Source organism: Bos grunniens, chromosome 15 (assembly GCF_055505025.1).
Source record: "Bos grunniens cultivar Pamir isolate PY7600 chromosome 15, Bosgru_T2T1.0, whole genome shotgun sequence".
NCBI classification, from domain to species: domain Eukaryota; kingdom Metazoa; phylum Chordata; class Mammalia; order Artiodactyla; family Bovidae; genus Bos; species Bos grunniens.
Window position 1 is genome coordinate 46,349,147 of NC_141179.1, and position 18,527 is coordinate 46,367,673.

The 18,527-nt window shown below is 40.4% G+C and overlaps 3 protein-coding genes across 3 annotated transcripts; 1 reads left to right on the plus strand and 2 right to left on the minus strand.

Moving 5' to 3' along the window:
• Positions 1-611: 611 nt before the first annotated feature.
• OR2D2 (olfactory receptor family 2 subfamily D member 2) lies at positions 612-1,559 on the plus strand. Its single transcript, XM_086340352.1, has one exon. The coding sequence runs from the start codon at positions 612-614 to the stop codon at positions 1,557-1,559; it is 948 nt and encodes a 315-aa protein (XP_086196478.1).
• Positions 1,560-2,919: 1,360 nt separating this feature from the next.
• Positions 2,920-3,888, minus strand: OR10A4 (olfactory receptor family 10 subfamily A member 4). Its single transcript, XM_086340353.1, has one exon. The coding sequence runs from the start codon at positions 3,865-3,867 to the stop codon at positions 2,920-2,922; it is 948 nt and encodes a 315-aa protein (XP_086196479.1). The 5' UTR covers positions 3,868-3,888.
• Positions 3,889-16,677: 12,789 nt separating this feature from the next.
• LOC147357841 (olfactory receptor 10A2) lies at positions 16,678-17,640 on the minus strand. Its single transcript, XM_086340354.1, has one exon. It carries the CDS (start codon positions 17,629-17,631, stop codon positions 16,678-16,680), a length of 954 nt encoding a protein of 317 aa, XP_086196480.1. The 5' UTR covers positions 17,632-17,640.
• Between the last annotated feature and the right edge of the window lie 887 nt (positions 17,641-18,527).

An 18,527-nucleotide genomic window follows, 5' to 3' on the forward strand; every position in this document is an offset into this window, starting at 1 on the left:
AGCACACCGTGCAGAGTTATCCCTTGGTTTCCTAGCTCTTTCAAAATAGGCTATTTTGTCCAAGAAAAAAAAATCAATTCTACAAGGTACTTTGGTTCTTTTACTTATACCTTGGTGGGTGACTGTTTTGTTTTGTTTTTCAGGGAAGAAACAATAGGAAGATTTGAGTGTTTGAAAAACTAAAAAAAATATCTACACCATCATGAGATGGGGGAGGTGTCACAAGAGCAAAATAAGACTCACATATTTTTGCTGATAATAAAGAGAAATTAAATTTCACGACTTTACAGGTGAATTCAACCTATTGTTTTTATCATTACAAGTATGATGTTCAGATAGAGAAGATGATGAAGATGATTCTTTTGATCTATCATATGCTTGTCAGATGACACTAGAAATGAATGTACCTTCTTATGAAGTATTAAATTTTGCAACATTGAAAACATTCCAAAAAAGCAGTATAGTCATCTTCTAACAGCCTAATAAAGGGAATTCTTAAAATAGTTGGTATGACTTGGGGCAATTTCTAAGCCTTCCAGTTCTGAATTGTATAATCGTATAGGCTATACCCACCTATATATACTGTATAGTGACTTCACACTGATAAAACCATGAGACAGACCAATCAAACGCAGGTGACAGAATTCCTCCTTCTGGGACTCTCTGATGACCAACACACCCAGAAACTGCTTTTCACCTTATTCCTAGGTGTCTACCTGGTCACTGTGCTTGGAAATCTGCTTCTCATGTTCCTTATTCAGGTTGACTCTCAGCTTCACACACCCATGTATTTTTTTCTCTGCAATTTATCTCTGGCTGACCTCTGTTTCTCTACCAACATTGTTCCTCAAGCCCTAGTCCACCTGCTATCCAGAAAGAAAGTGATTTCATTCACACGTTGTGCAGCTCAGCTTCTACTCTTCCTCATTTTTGGGTGTACCCAGTGTGCCCTTTTGGCGGTGATGTCCTGTGATCGATATGTGGCTATCTGCAACCCTCTGCATTACCCTAGCACCATGACTTGGAGGGTGTGCATCCAGCTGGCTGTAGGATCATGGACCAGTGGCATTCTGGTGTCTGCGGTGGACACCACCTTCACACTAAGGCTGCCCTACCAAGGCAGCAATAATGTTGCTCATTTCTTTTGTGAGGCCCCTTCAATATTGATCCTGGCATCCACAGACACCCACACTTCAGAGATGGCCATTTTCCTCATGGGGGTTGTGATTCTCCTCATACCGGTTTCTCTAATCCTGGTGTCTTATGGCCATATCATAGTGACTGTGGTCAGGATGAGGTCAGCTGAGGGCAAGCTCAAGGCATTCTCAACCTGTGGCTCCCATCTCATGGTGGTCATCCTTTTTTATGGGTCAGGAATTATCACCTACATGACACCAAAGTCTTACAAAGAACAGAAAAAGCTGGTATCTGTGTTCTATGCAATGGTGACCCCCATGCTTAATCCCCTCATCTACAGCCTGAGGAACAAGGATGTGAAGGGAGCTCTGAGGAAAGTAGTCATAAGGAATTTCCCATGCAGGTTTGGAGTTTTCCACTGACACCGAGAACCTCCTGGTTGTTTACTTCTAAGACTGGCTGAGTAGGTGCCTCTGCAAGACTGGAATATGGTAACTTTCATCCTTGGTACTTGTCTGTGGACCCGCGCTCCATCCTTTATCCAGCACTCCCTTTGTAGAGGAAGAAAGACAATAATTCATGGAGTATCAGGAAGGATGCTCTGCTTCCTTCTGGTCAGTCTTTTAAAAAAATCACCTGAGAAACATTCCCATTTTATATCAATAAATATATCAATGAATTATCAATAAATTCTTATGAATACTTTACACAAAGCTACCATGCCCATGTCCCAAGTCTGCTCTTTGCCAAGAGTCTAGAAGTGAACTATGTTCACTGACAAAGTCATAAAGGGGCAGCAAAATTTGCTGAGGGATATGCAAGCTTAAGAAGGACAGTTGATTCCATCCAATCATAATGACATTACCCCCCAAAAATCTAGAAACAAAAAATCTTTGGGTTATCCACAGTAGTTTCCCATAATCTGTCCACATCTACTTAACTTGGGATTCTTTTACACCCTTTCTGTCAAGCAACTCCCATATCCAAGGTGGATAGTTTGAGATTAAGGCAGTTTTCCATGTAGTGAATTAGTTTTCCCCATATGAGGCACAGACCAATTATGGTAGCAGAGGAAGTCCTGAAATCATACCCTTCTAAACATGGGTACTTTACAAGCAAATGGAGGATTTAAAGTATCATTTTATTTTCTCTCGTTCTCACTAGAATATAAATTCCATGAGGGAAGAAATTTGTTTTATTCACCCATGTGTCTTCAGGGTCTAAATAAGGTCTGACATATGCTGAATAAAAATCTGTTGACATTTTGAGTTCTTAAATTTTTGAAAGTTTGATTTTAAACCCAAAGATTTTGAAAAAAAAAGTGAAAGAATGAAGCAAACTCTACTGTTTATTATCACAATTATCATTAATTTATCCCCTAAACAGAAAGATCTTTGAAAGTTACTGGTGGAATTCTTGGATGTACAAAAGAAAATATAGCAGAAAATTATAAAATGACATGAAGAAGTTCAAGAAAAGTTAAAGCAAATAAGAAATGACAAAAAGTAATGAAGTTGTCAACCACCAGACTGCTAATCTGTGTAAACCAATATAGCATCCTCAGAGACATCGGTACCCTAGTCCCAGAGAATACTGGACCTACGGAAGTTCTTTATTGCATCACGCATGTTCTTTCATTCATTAATGGATCCCAATGGAAAAGTCCAAAGTCCCAGTGTGTATACCGTGGCTCTTGGAAAGAATAGAGACCAAAGGCATATTTGGGGACCTTGCTTTTCTTTCCTTTGTCTATGTGTTCTAACCCCTCAGTTTCCATCTAAGTCATAGTTTCCGAAAGCCCAAGGTCCTGCGGATGGCCCGCCTTAGTGCAGCCTTTACTTCACTATTCCTCAAGCTGTAGATGATGGGGTTCAACATGGGAGTCACCACCGTGTAGGAGAGCGACAACAGCTTCTTGCTCTCAGGAGAGTTGCTGGACCGGGGTCGGAAGTATGTGAGGATGGCAGTGCTGTAGAAGAGGGAGACAACCAGAAGGTGGGAGGAGCAGGTGGAGAAGGCCTTGCGCTTCCCCTCGGCTGAGGGCATCCCGAAGATAGTGGAGAGGATGCGGACATAGGATCCCAGGATCAACAAGAAAGGGAAGAGGATGAATAGGACAGTAGCTGTTAGAGCTTCCAGTTCAAACAGAGAGGTATCAGCACAGACCAGTGCGATGACAGGGGGGCTGTCACAGAAGAAGTGGTTCACCCTGTTGGGGCCACAAAAAGGGAAGCTGAAAATCCATGTGGTTTGCACAGTAGCCACTGGGAATCCTGAGAACCAGGAGGCAGCTGCCAGCTGGCCACAGGCCCTGCGACCCATGATGATTGGGTAGCGCAAAGGGTCACAGATGGCCACATAGCGGTCATACGCCATGGTGGCCAGAAGGCAGCACTCAGCAGCTCCGAAGAAGAAGAAGAAGTACATCTGGGTAGCACAGCCAAGGAAGGAGATGGTTGTGTCCTGGATGATCAGGGTCCCCAGCATCTTGGGCACAATAACCAAGTTGAAACCTATCTCCAGGAAAGACAAGTTCCTGAGGAAGAAGTACATAGGACTTTGGAGGGCAGAGTCAGCTGTAGTAACCAGGATTATGAGGACATTTCCCATCAGGGTAACAAGGTAAATGGTCAAAAAAAGGAGAAACAACAGAGCTTGTAGCTGAGAGGACAGGGATGAGAAGCTCACAAGAACAAACTCATTGACAACTGTCCAGTTTCCCTGCATCATTCCTCTGCTCAGGATTTCACTGGAGATTCACACCCCAGGAAGGTGGCAGTCTCCATATGTTATTTAGACTTTATTACACCCTTAGAAAGGGAAATTCCCATGGCCTCATTCTTCATCCTCTTGTTATTATTGTTGAAGCTCAAACAGCTATACTTTCCAATGGTAAAAACAAGTCTGATTATGGGAGTCACTTGTTTTTTTGAAGAATGCCAACTTTTTTTTCAGACTGAACTGAGGCATACCATATATATCTATAGATGTCCTAATTTTTCTTTGCTCAATAGAGGATGGTCAAAGACACAGCTTCATTTTTGTGCTTCTATCCTATCTGTCTTCAACAGTCAGTAGTGCTGAAAAAGAAGCCAGGCCAACCATTTCTGAAGAGAAGGGTCTTAATGCACAGAAAGATGGCGAGGGTGTGTTTTCTGCAAAATGAAAGAGGGAAGGAGAAAGTCAAGGAAAGTGAGTCAGCCATTACCAATGATCCCTGAGGAGGAAACCTGAATGTGTCCCAGTTTGGAGCAGCTCATACATGGGAAGAGTTCAGTATACTGGAAGAATCATTTCTAAACTCAATCAATTCTAAACTCAGACATTTCTAAACTTGGACAATTGTAGTTTAAACAAGAAGATGAATAATATAGGAACTGTGGCTTCTCTTGATCACAGGACTAAATACCCTGCATGTGGCTATATGTGATCAGACAAAGAGAAGATAGACTCAAAATACTGTCAGACCATAGAGAGCAGCCAGGTATGTTATGAATGAACCCTTTCATCAGCTTCTACTGGTTATCTTGGGTCTTGACTCTCAGGAAATATGAAACAAATTTTACACATTAATAAAGACCAAATCAAATATGCAAGTGTGACTAATAATGTTAAATCCTGTGAAAAAGAATCAGAAGGTTTCACCATTGTATCAATAACTAAGCTTCAAAATTGGAACCCTGAAAGTTTTTTCAATGACTATAAACTTAAATGAAGGAATAAATCTAAAGCATGTAGCATGGTGACTGGCCTACAATACACACTCAGTGAATGCTAATCATTACAATTATGATGATTTAAAGCTAGATCTACCTTCTAAAACCTACTTCTTATATAATCTATTGCCCCAAATCACTGTAGCCTTTTATTTTCAATCCCTAAGAGAAAAAAATAATTTATTCAATAAATATTATCTTTAGTGTGCCAGACACTGCTCTAGATATTGAAGATAATATACTAGTAAATAAAGCAAACAAAATCTCCACCCTCATATAACTCACTTTTTAACAGGAAATGTGAGTTATATTAAGTTATATGAACAGAATGTCTATTATGTTAGATGATGAGAAGAATAAAGCAGTGGAGAAGACAGGATTTAGGGTGTGGGGTGTGTCACAGAAGGTCTCACTGAGAAGATGATTTTTGAGTAAAGTCCTGAGCAGGTGCAAGGCATGAAGTCAAGGTGGTGAAAGAAAGAGGGAGGTAAAGAGCAAAAATAGTGAGAAAGAGTCTTTTAAAGTTTTTTTTTTTTTTTCCTGATTCCTATTCATTTTAAAAATCTCAAGCTGGGCATCACTTACTTACTTTGTAGAAACTTTTTGAATCTTATTTATTTTCATAGTAAAAATGAACATTTATCAAGCACCAAGTCAGTACTAGACAGCACTCCGAGTGTTTGCAAGTGTTGTGGTTGTTTCAAAACTACCAGAAGATGTAGGGACTATTACTAGCTTCACTTTACATCCAAGGAATCTGAGGCCCAGAGAAGGGCGTCATTTTCCTAAAGTTAGGCAGCCAGCAAGCTTTGGCATCTGACTGCAAACCATGGGTTTGCCTGTTAGGTGGAACTTTCAGCCCCTCTCTGAGAACGGAAATGAATCTGAACTCACAGGTGAGACTAAGCTCGAGTGCTCAGCATAGGATGGTAGCAAAGGAGAAAAGAAGCAAGATTACTTCTAGAAGGGCAGAATATTTCAAGGTGTTAGCACCTCTGGAGACCTGAAATACCACTTTCACAATCCTTTTCTTAGAATAATCATGAATATATGTCTCCATCTCATATTCTAGGGGGTATATTCCTTGAGAGCAGAAATTGTGTTATTTAACTTTTTATCCCAACACTTTGCAAGGCAGATACGCAGTAATTTATTATTAATTGAAGAATGAAGAAGATATGAAAATAATTAGGGAAATACCTATACAGGCAGTGTGTAGGCACAGTGAGCCACATTTATAAGGAATTTAGACACAAAAGACTGCATACATCATTGATGAGTCATATCTCCCTCCTGCCCAACCTCCGTCATCCTCTCCTCCCCACTTTCATCTACCTCATTTCAGGAAATGATGCCACCTGGCTGTGTCCCCAGGAACTGGCTTAAAAATTCTTAATTCATCCCCCAAACTTGATTATTTTTCTTCTTAAACACTGATTCAACATCACCTTCTCCATCTCTATCACCATGGCTTTAGGTTTTGGCTCTTATTTCCTTTGGCCTAGAATCTTCTAGGAATCCGACTCTATCTCATTCTCTTCGATCCATTCTTGACTTGGATGTGATCTGACAGTGGCTCAAACAAGGTTCTTTACTTGCTAACTGTCTTTCAGTCACTCCATACTGTTCTTGGAATAAGTAAAATTCTTAAAAGGTCTTTTTCTTTGATTTCTGCTTATTTTTCCAGTTTGAAATCCCCTACAGAGCTGATGCTCTAATCACACCAAAATACTTTCTGTTCTGTGCACACATGGTGCTCTCTCACCCCTCCTTGCCTTTGTGCCTGTGGCTCTCTACTCTGGGAACCTCTTCTCACAACCATGTATAACTTTCTGCTAATTTTGCAAGTCTCAGTGGACACATAATTTTCTTTGTGAAGTTTCCCTGTCCTCCCTTGGCCAGATCAAGGGATTATTCTTTTATTCTTTCAACACTTGATGTAAACTGCTATTAGAGCATCTTTATAATTGTGTATGTGTGCATCTGTTTTGTTATATAATTATTAACATCATGAGGACAAATGTATTCATTCATCACTGTATCTTTTGCAACTAGCAGAATGCTTAACCTATGCTAAGTTACTGCAGTCGTGTCTGACTCTGTGCGACCCCATAGACGGAAGCCCACCAGGCTCCTGTGTCCCTGGGATTCTCCAGGCAAGAACACTAGAGTGGGTTGCCATTTCCTTCTCCAATGCATGAAAGTGAAAAGTGAAAGTGAAGTCGCTCAGTCATATCCGACTCTTAGCAACCCATGGACTGCAGCCTACCAGGCTCCTCTGTCCATGGGATTTTCCAGGCAAGAGTACTGGAGTGGTTTGCCATTGCTTAACTCTAAGTGCTTAACAATTAATGTAGCCTAAGGTTTAACTATTTTCAAAGCAGTTTGATGATACTATTGGATCTCTAGTTGAACCAATAGTCATATAAGGCCTGTGTGTGTGTGTGTGTGTGTGTGTGTATCCTAACTGATACATTAGATTTTATCTTCCAAGTTATATTTGTTTTGTTTATTTTTATTTTTGCTGTGTACTGAGAAGACATTTTTAAGGCTTTACTCCATTTTAACAGCATTGCATTACTCAGTGTGCCATTAAAGTCTGGTTCCCTCACATATTTAATCAAAATATTTCTTAGGACAGAGCCAAGACTCTAAGGCATGTAACTTAAGGCTTATTCCCAAATGGTTTGAAACTAATTTTTGTTCTTTACTCTTTAGACAAATAGCAAAGCTACCTTATATTTTTATCAGCGAACTTAAATCATTTTGGACATTATTGGGTATAAATAAACAGAGTTATATGTACTCTCATCTGGAATACATCTCTTTAAAATAGTAACAAAGGTCTCATAAAAAGTTCATCAAATGCCTTAGGTGAAACACATGTAAACCATATAAATACTTACTTTTTAACCCAAAGTCTAATGTCAAGTTCCTAATAAAACTTTTTCTGATCATTCCCAACCCCTAACTGGATATAACTAATTACTCTTTCCCTGTATTTCACCAGGATTTTAAAATACTCTTATTATAATAATGGTTTTGTGTCACAGTTATCTTTATATGTGCCCTTGCCTGCAAACTGTACACTTCTTTAAGCCACAAACCAAAAGGTATTCATTGCTATATTCACATTACATTATCTAGTACCCACAAAATAACAGTAAATAGATGGTAAAGAATCTGCCTGCAATGGGGAGACCCAAGTTTAATTCCTGGGTTGGCAAGATCCCCTGGAGAAGGGAATCTTCCCTTCCCTTCCCTTCTTCCCTTCCCAGTGTTCTTGCCTGGAGAATCCCATGGACAGAGGAGCCTGGCAAGCTATAGTCCATAAGTTTGCAAAGAGTCTGAAGACTGAGCAACTGAACATGTCCATGTGCACTAATATCTTAAAAAGTTAATGGAGTTTTTTGTCATGAAATTCTTAGAGATTCCATCATGGATTAAACTCATCACTATCTTTTTTGGTATTTGTAAAAATCCTTTTAACAGTGTTTTAAATTATTAGCTGGTAAGAGATATGGTGTGGTGGTGTGATCACTCACCTAGAGCCAGACATTCTGGAATGCAAAGTCAAATGGACCTTAGGAAGCATCACTACAAACAAAGCTAGTGGAGGTGATGGAATCCGAGTTGAGCTGTTTCAAATCTTAAAAGATGATACTATTAAAGTGCTGCACTCAATATGCCAGCAAATTTGGAAATCTCAGCAGTGGCCATCGGACTGGAAATGGTCACTTATCATTCCAATCCCAAAGAAAGGCAATGCCAAAGAATGTTCAAACCACTGAACAATTGCACTCATCTCACACACTAGTAAAGTAATGCTAAAAATTCTCTAAGTCAGGCTTCAACAGTACGTGAACCAAGAACTTCCAAGTGTTCAAGCTGGGTTTAGAAAAGTCAGAGGAACCAGAGATCAAATTTCCAACATCCATTGGAGAGAAAAAGCAAGAGAGCTCCAGAGAAACATCTACATATTGACTAAGCCAAAGTGTTTGACTGTGTGGATCACAGCAAATGGTGGGAAATTCTTAAAGAGATGGGAATACCAGGCCACCTTACCTGCCTCCTGAGAAATCTATATACAGATCAAGAAGCTACAGTTAGAACCAGACATGGAATAATGGATTGGTTCCAAATTGGGAAAGGAGTATGTCAAGGCTGTATATTGTCACCCTGCTTATTTAACTTACATGCAGAGTACATCATGCGAAATGCCAGGCTGGATGAAGCATAAGCTGGAATCAACACTGCCAGGAGAAATATCAATAACCTCAGATATACGGATGAAACCACCCTTATAACAGAAAGCAAAGAGAAACTAAAGAGCCTCTTGATGAAAATGAAAGAAGAGAGTGAAAAAACTGGCTTAAAACTTAACATTCAAACAATGAAGATCATGGCATCCAGCCCCATCACTTCCTGGCAAGTAGATGGGGAAACAATGACAGACTTTATTTTCTTGGACTCCAAAATCACTGCAGATGGTGACTGCAGCCATGAAATTATAATATGCTTTCTCCTTGGAAGAAAAGCTATGACTAACCTAGTCAGCATATTAAAAAGCAGAGACATTACTTTGCCAAGAAAGGTCTATCTAGTCAAAGCTATGGTTTTTCCAGTAGTAATGTAAGGATGTGAGAGTTGGACCATAAAGAAAGCTGAGTGACGAAGAATTGATGCTTTTAAACTGTGGAGTTGGAGAAGACTCTTGAGAGTCCCTTGGACTGCAAGGAGATCAAGCCAGTCAATTGTAAAGGAAATCAGTCCTGGGTGTTCATTGGAAGGACTGATGCTGAAGCTGAAGCTCCATACTCAGTCACCTGATGAGAAGAACTGACTCATTGGAAAAGACTCTAATGCTGGGAAGGATTGAAGGCAGGAAGGAAAAGGGATGACAGTGGATGAGATGGTTGGATGGCATTACCAACTCAATGGACATGAGTTTGAGCAAGCTCCAGGAGTTGGTGATGGACAAGGAAACTTGGCATGCTGTAGTCCATGGGGTCGCAAAGAGTCTGACACAATTGAGCAACTGAACTGAACTGAACTGAACTGAAGAGGTATGGAAATAAATGTAAAATTATAAAACATTTGAATTATTGGTCATTATTATTATTGCTATTATGAATAACATGAGTGTTAGTCAGTTGTGTCTGACTCTTTGTGACCCCATGGACTGTAGTCTTCCAGCCTCCTCTCTCCATGGAATTCTCCAGGCAAGAATTCTGGAGTGGGTAACCATTTCTTTCTCCAGGGATCTTCTCAACCCAGGGATGGAACCCTTGTCTCCCACATTGCAGGCAGATTCTTTACCAGCTGAGCTACCAGAGAAGCCCATTATATAATTTATATATACATGTATAAAATATATATAATTTATATACACATATACAAAAATATATATAATTTATATATATAAAAATATATACTACAGTTTCTATAGTTACAAGAAGCCTCTAAATCCAACCTTTCGGTAAAGCAGTGTTAGGCAGATAGAAAGCAATCCAATGAGGTGTGGTCGAGTCATGTGGCAGTTGAAACCAGAGGAATACTGCAGCAGAGTTTGAGAATTTCCTGGTGATACTACTTAGACACTAGATAGTATGTGGCAAGAGTCCAGAAAAGAAAAGGTTCTCGGGCTCCAAATTCAGAAGTTATCAGAAAGACTTTCTGAACACTTACTTAATGAAGCTGAGGGAACTTGCATATGCGTAACAGTAGTTTTTCTGACTTTTAAAGCAGAGGATCTCCTTCCCTTTTCTTTCAAACCAAGTCTTTGGGGAACTCTCAAGACTCGAAGTCGAATGAGGATGAACTAGGGCAGGGACCAGGCTAAGAGACCGATTTGCTTGGCTTTCACTTTTCTCCTGGCCCCTGAAAAGTCCCCCTCATGCCTCTCCTTAGGACCCTGGGGCTGCACGAAGCGCAGTATGAGAGCAGGACCCTTGGCTCTGTGTCTGCCTTCTTCCCACAGTTTTCGTGTCATGTTATCCTTCATTTGCCTTCATCTTCCTCTATATTCCTTTCTTTTGACCTAGACTTCCTTCTCTTTCTCTTCCATGCCTTTCACCTTTTTCTTCTGTTTGTAATTGTTTTCTCCTGGTAAATAAGGAAAGGGTAATAGTGGGGAAGAGAGTCCCTTTCCTAGGGGAAGGGGACATCATGGGGAAACTTGAAAGCCTGTTCCTCTCAGTTGAGGTTGTGTGACTAGCTATGTCTCTATCCAGATTGTCTCCTTTCAAGGATGACATCTTGGAGATTCTGTGTTTTGTTTCAACAAGGAAGAACTAGTTAATGCACCTAAGAGAACTTTATGAAACTACCACATAAGTGATACTTTGAGACCACATAGTTATCATGACAAGGATCTGGAGGGAGCTCAAGTTCTGGTTATTGTGTGTTTTAGATGTGAGACACAGAGCTGCTGACATGACATTTTTTGAGTTATGTTTCTTTCCAACTATAAAATGGCAGTTACTATAAATGCCCTACCCAACTGACAGGTGGTTGTGGGTATGAAATGAGAGAATTCATGTGCAAACACTTTGAAAAGTCTAAAGCACAATACACGTTTTATCACTGTTTTCTGTTCTTTAGCAGATTCCCTTTGTCCTATTTCTTTTGTCAAATTCTATAAAACCCCATGTGTTTTACTTGAGACTTCTGATCACCTTTCTTATCTCTCAGAAATGTGTCAAAGAGGACACCTTTGTTGGTGGTGAGACATCATCCTCTACACAGGAGATTTCAAGTTTGAGCCCTGCCTTCTCATCCTTCACTTACCTCCTGTGAGTGAGGTTTATCTGTTTCACATTGAAGAGAAGCCCTGGTTTGTGTCAGTCACTCTAGAACAGCTTTGGATTATGTCTTGAATGGGTAACTCCAGGGGAGTTTTAAATTGTGGTGATGTCTGTTCAAGCCACCCCAGAAAAGTCCTATACTGCATCTGTACCCATCATTCCAAAGACACTCTGGCTTGTGCTTGTCCTGGTCCACGTTGCTGGTGAACTCGGTTTGCCTCGTCACATTCTCAAAGAAGCTTTGTCCCAGTGTCTCAGACACTGCGGGTAGCTACGAGGGGCCAGCAGCTGTAAAGCAGTCTGAGCTGTGCAGCGTTAGTCACTCCAGAGAAGCTCTGGGCTGGGCCTGTGCCATTCCCTCTAGAGGATTCCAGGCTGGGTCTCAGGACTCCCTGGTCCCTGCTGTTTACTCTAAGGAAGTGACTTCCTCCAATACTTCCTCTTCTTCAGGAGAAGTCATAGGTTCACTTTCTGACAGGTATGAGTTTTGAGAGGTTCCCAAGAGTACAAAATCTCATGAAGATTCTGCATGACAGAATCTTGGAGGAAGATTTTTATTGCAGCTTCAACTTCTCCTGCACTTGTGAGGCTACTAGAGAAAAGGAACAAAACTCAGTGGTCTGTCTCTTCTCCAAGGTTTCCACCAGAGAGAGACTAGAGGAGCACACCAGTATTTTTTTTTTTTTCCAGATTCATTGAGATATAATTAACATAGAACATTGTGTAAGTTTAAGGTGTATAATGTGATGATTTGATACATGTGTATATTGTGAAATGAGTACAATAGAGTTAGTTAACAGGCCCATTACTTCACATAAGTAGCTGTATGTTTATGTGTGTATGGTGAAACATTTAAGATATAGTCTCTTAGCAACTTTCAAGTATATAACACAGTATTGTTAACTAGAGTAACTATGCAGTACATTTGATCCCCAGAACTTAACTATTTATAACTGAGTTTGTACCGTTTGACCAAACTCAACATACCCAGGTCCTGGCAACCATCATTCTAATCTCTGTTTCTTTGAGTTCGGTATTTTCAGATTCCACATATAAATGCAATCACACAATATTTGTCTTTCTCAGTCTGAATTATCTCACTTAGCATAATGCTGTCAAGTTCCATTCATGATGTTGCAAGTAGCAAGATTTCCTTTTTTTTCTTCACAGCTGATTAATATTGCATTGCATATATGTATACATATGCCAATTTTTTTTTTATCCATTCATGTGTTGATGGACACTTAGATGGTTTCCATGAATTGGCTATTGTGAAAATTGTTGCAGTGAATATGGGAGTGCAGGTATCTTCAAGGTAGTGATTTAATTTCTTCCATACTAGTATTCTTTTACATTTCCCTTCACTTTGATTCTTATTGGGCTTGGTTCTTAGGACTGTTTCTGACCTGGACTCAGGAGAGGTCAGAAGAGGCATGAAGAGGGTAATTCAATAATCATTGTCTAAGCAAACTGGAGAATATTAATGAAAACCATAAGCAGTTTGTTTAGGATGCTCTCAGTAGGGGAGGCTGGAGAAGGCAATGGCACCCCACTCCAGCACTCTTGCCTGGAAAATCCCATGGATGGAGGAGCCTGGTAGGCTGCAGACCATGGGGTCACGAAGAGTCGAACACGACTGAGCGACTTCCCTTTCACTTTCACTTTCATGCACTGGAGAAGGAAATGGCAACCCACTCCAGTGTTCTTGCCTGGAGAATCCCAGGGACAGTGGAGCCTGGTGGGCTGCTGTCTATGGGGTCGCACAGAGTCCGACACGACTGAAGTGACTTAGCAGCAGTAGGGGAGGCTATTAACTACTGGTTAAGATGAAAAGGCTAACATCTCAAAATCTTTAACCCTTCTGGAATAGGAATTGAAATTGAAGGAGTAAGATGATGTCCGTGTTTGAGATAAAGGTTCCTCCAACTGATTATGGCTTAACCCAAACAGCCTAATGCATATCTAGACATTCCTTACAGTGCTTCTGGAATAGACTTTTGACTTCATGTTTCTTACCGAAAGAGGTAGCCACATCTGACTTGTTTATTATTGTTTGCTTAGCATCTGGCACAATGCCTGCACATACATGCTAGTTTTTTTCCACAAGGCATATTTAAAATACCAACCTTCTCCCTCATTTTCCACCTCTAGCTTCAAAGTTGCATATGTTTTGAGGAGCCTCAGTTCAGTTCAGTTCAGTTGCTCAGTCATGTCTGACTCTTTGTGACACAATGGACTGCAGTATGCCAGGCTTTCCTGTATGTCACCAGCTCCTGGAGCTTACTCAAACTCATGTCCATTGAGTTGAGGAGCCTGCCTTAACCCTATTTCTCCACGTGAGTTTTGCAGAACAAAACGTTTTCAGGAATGCCTATGTTATACTAAAACAGAAACACTTGTGCAGAATTCATTTTCAAAGAGTTACAGGTACATTGAGGGAAGGCAAACATATAAAAATAAGTATAGGATAGTATACACAGAATTTAATTTGTCCATTGACAAACTTAAAGTAGATGCAAGCACAAGCTGGAATCGAGATTGCTGGGAGAAATATCAATAACCTCAGATATGCAGATGACACCACCCTTATGGCAGAAAGTGAAGAGAAACTAAAAAGCCTCTTGATGAAAGTGAAAGAGGAGAGTGAAAAAGCTGGCTTAACACTCAACATTCAAAAAATGAAGATCATGTCATCTGGTCCCATCCCTTCATGGCAAATATGTGGGAAAACAATGGAAACAGTGACAGACTTTATTTTCTCGGGCTCCAAAATCATTGCAGATGGTGACTGCAGCCATGAAATTATAAGATGCTCCTTGGAAGAAAAGTTATGACCAACCTAGACAGCATATTAAAAAGCAAACACAATACTTTGTAAACAAAGGTCAAACATAGTCAAAGCTATGGTTTTTCCAGTAGTCATGTATGGCTGTGAGAGTTGGACCATAAAGAAAGCTGAGCATTGAAGAATTGATGCTTTTGAACTGTGGTGTTGGAGAAGACTCTTGAGAGTCCTTTGGACTGCAAGGAGATCAAGCCAGTCAATTGTAAAGGAAATCAGTCCTGAATGTTCATTGGAAGGACTGATGCTGAAGCCGAAGCCCCAATACTTGGCTCACCTAATGCAAAGAACTGACTCATTGGAAAAGACCCTGATGATGGGAAAGATTGAAGGCAGGAGGGGAAGGGGATGACAGAGGATGAGATGGTTGGATGGCATCACCAACTCGATGGGCATGAGTTTGAGCAACTCCAGGAGTTAGTGATGGATAGGGAGGACTGATGTGCTGCTGTCCATGGGGTCGCAAGGAGTTGGACACGACTGAGCAACTGAACTGACTGAGCAAGGAATAGTTTGGCTGCTTGGGGAGTTGTAGTAGACCTTGAAATATAAAATGGATTTGGTTAAAATGAAGGTCAAAAGAAGCTTTCAAGTGGAGAAAATAGAGTACCAATACATCACCAACTGCAAATCATCTAAACCATGAATTCAGAAGTCTAAATGAAGTGCATCTTTCCTCTGACTTACTCACCTATTCCCTCTGTATTCTTCAAAATTTATTCACTCAAATTAAGATTAAATTATGATTTTTTTCACCTATTACATAAGCTAAATTCTAAATGATTGGTGACAAGTATTATTGTTGTGGCTCTGGGGAGAAAAGAACCATCATAAATTTCTGTTGGGAGTGTAAAATAGTACAATAAGTTTGGAGAGAAATTTGCCAAGATAGAAACACTATATACTTACACTTTGGCCAATAAATCCAACTTCCAGATTTCCACATGTCAGGTACACTGGCAAAAATATAAAAAGGTTTACGCATAAAACTATTCTTTGTAATTGTAGAAGACTCATCAAATAAACTATGGCATATCTACAAAGTAGAATACTATGAAGTTATTAAAAGAGTGGGGAATCTTTTTTGTCACAGAAGAGCTATGGTGGAGTTAGCTGGATCTATTTTAACCTTTGATGAAACCAGCATCATGATTGAAATTTATGATATTACTTCAACAAGGTTAAGAACCTAAACAAAATTAATGATTAAAAGTGACTTTTAAACAAATAATCACTGACACCCCAAATCTAGAGAGCCAATGGAAGCTCAGGTCATTCTTCCTAGGATAAATAGAATGAGGAATAAAGAGGTTGCTAGCATTATAAAGGTGTAGGTATGGAAATAATTGATCCACTTTCCAATATCCATACTACAACCAGTGAGCCTAAAAGAACTAACACTCCCTCAGGTACATGAAAACTAAAGAAAGGAGAGTTATTCTGGTCTCTCTCAGCACAGAGAGAGGGAGGGACGAGGACTAGTAGAGTTTCCTATCTGATGAGCGGAGTCAGATTTGCCCAAAGGAAGACAAACTGACATGGTGATTTTCTATGGGTTTTGCCCTTTTTTTATTATGTGTGTTCCTATGCTAGGATTATAAGCAGTTTCATACTGTTAACAGTATGGAAAGAGGAATATGAATATCTTGAATTATTTGGCCACAGAAGTGTTAAATTGACAATAAGAAAAGAATGTAGTCTACACTTGACAAGCAGAGGAATTTTCCAGGTGGTAGTGATAGATCTAAACCACCTCTGTGATGTTTTCTCTTCACTGAGCTTTCCAATATTCATTTCAGCAGTGGATTTCATCACAATGGAAATAGGCAGAGGGATTCTAAATATCAAACTGATTGTTCCTTATTTGATAAACTTTAGTATTATTTGTTTGGAGAAGGCGATGGCACCCTACTCTAGTACTCTTGCCTGGAAAATCCCATGGATGGAGGAGCCTGGTGGGCTGCAGTCCATGGGGTCGCGAAGAGTCGGACAGACTGAACGACTTCACTTTTACTTTTCACTTTCATGCATTGGAGAAGGAAATGGCAACCCACTCCAGTGTTCTTGCCTGGAGAATCCCAGGGATGGGGGAGCCTGGTGGGCTGCCATCTATGGGGTTGCACAGAGTTGGACACTACTGAAGTGACTTAGCAGCAGCAGTATTATTTGTTAATGTTTATGGGATGCAGTTTCTAAGGCCTAGGGCCTTGTGGAAGGTCCGGCTAAGGGCATTCTTCACCTCATTATTTCTCAGGCTGTAGATGATGGGATTCAACATGGGAGTCACAACAGTGTAGGACAGTGATAGCACTTTCTTGCTTTCAGGAGAATTATTGGACTTTGGACGGAAGTAGACGAGGCTTAAAGATACATAGAAAAGGGAGACGACGAGCAGGTGAGAGGAGCAGGTAGAGAAGGCTTTATGCTTCCCCTTTGCCGATGGAATCTTCAGGATGGCAGCAGCAATGCAAGTGTAGGAACATAGGATCAGCAAGCAGGGAATCATGACAAATAGAATGGTTCCAATAATGGCATAGATCTCAAACAGTGCTGTGTCTGCACAGACCAGCCTCAGCACAGGTGGGCTGTCACAGAAGAAGTGGTTCACCTTGTTGCTACCACAGAATGGAAAGCTGAAGAGCCATGTGGTCTGCACAGTAGCTACAGGAATGCCTGGAAACCAAGAGATAACTGCCAGTTTGGCACGTGCCCTTGGGCTCATGATGACTGGGTAGTGCAAGGGACTGCAGATGGCTACATAGCGGTCATAGGCCATGGTGGCCAGGAGGGAGCATTCAGAAACCCCAAAGAAGAAGAAGAAATACATCTGAGTGGCACAGCCAAGAAAGGAGATGGTTGTGTCCTGGGCAATCAGGGTCCCCAGCATCTTGGGCACAATAGCTAAATTGAAGCCAATCTCTAAGAAGGACAAGTTCCTGAGGAAGAAGTACATGGGGCTGTGCAGCGTGGGGTCAGCCAAGGTAACCAGAATGATGAGGCTGTTTCCCAGCAGAGTGACCAGGTAGATGAACAGAAATGTCAGGAAGAGTAATGACTGTATTTCAGTAGGTAAGGAAGAGAAACTCATGAGGATAAACTCATTAACTCTTGTCCAGTTTCCTTCAGCCATAAATATAGGAATGAACCCCCAGCTGTGGTCATAGAGATTCTCAATTGGAAGAGTCAGATTCTGGATTTGTTTTTCAGAATTCTTCTTAGTGTCAGGGAAAGAGGCAAGATCAGGATCTCAGTTGCAAGGGAAATTATCTTGTGTTCGCTGAGAATAAATGCACAAGGAAGAATGGCCACAGCATGAGCTCTGAAATGGCTCTAGGTCAGGTTTCAGAAGAGTTGATACATTTCTATTTGTACGTTGACATATAGGGAAAGTTTATACCTAATCAGAACCATGCGTTCCTGAAGGAGCCACCAAAGTGTCTATTTTGGGAGGCAGTGATATTCCTAAAAACACATAGACTTTTGAGAAACAAGCACAATGTTCATGATTTCATTAAAGAACACATACACGTGAATTTATCATAATTTTAGAAGTATCTTTATGATTATGATGCAGATCAATGCATCTAATTAATTTTCTCCTCTTCATAAATCTTTTTTTGCCTGGTTAGAATTTGGGAGGTGAACGAGGAGCTAGTATGTATTAACACATGCATCTGCTTTATCCTTGTACATGTGCATTTTACAGGTGAGGAAACTGACCCCAGAGAAGTTAATAAATAACAATTAAAGTGGCAAATCTGGAGTCTAAACTACATTTGTTGGATTCTGAAGTACTCTGATTTCTATTAAACTATGCTTCATTGAACAGTTTTGACTTGATCTGGGGATTATGTCATTAATGGTTACAAGAATTACAATTGGAATTTTTGCCAAGATAGAGCAGAATCAACACCACTAACATCAAGGTGTCCAAACTCAATTGGATCCTTATTTTACATTATTTGTTTCTAATTTGCAACTGGTTATCAAGAGGTTCTTCTTCTCTTGTCATCTTGGTAATCTAAA

Excerpts from the sequence above, each read along its gene's own strand:
- LOC147357841 (XM_086340354.1), bottom strand. The coding sequence starts at position 17,631 with ATGGCTGAAGGAAACTGGACAAGAGTTAATGAGTTTATCCTCATGAGT.
- OR10A4 (XM_086340353.1), bottom strand. The coding sequence starts at position 3,867 with ATGATGCAGGGAAACTGGACAGTTGTCAATGAGTTTGTTCTTGTGAGC.
- OR2D2 (XM_086340352.1), top strand. The coding sequence starts at position 612 with ATGAGACAGACCAATCAAACGCAGGTGACAGAATTCCTCCTTCTGGGA.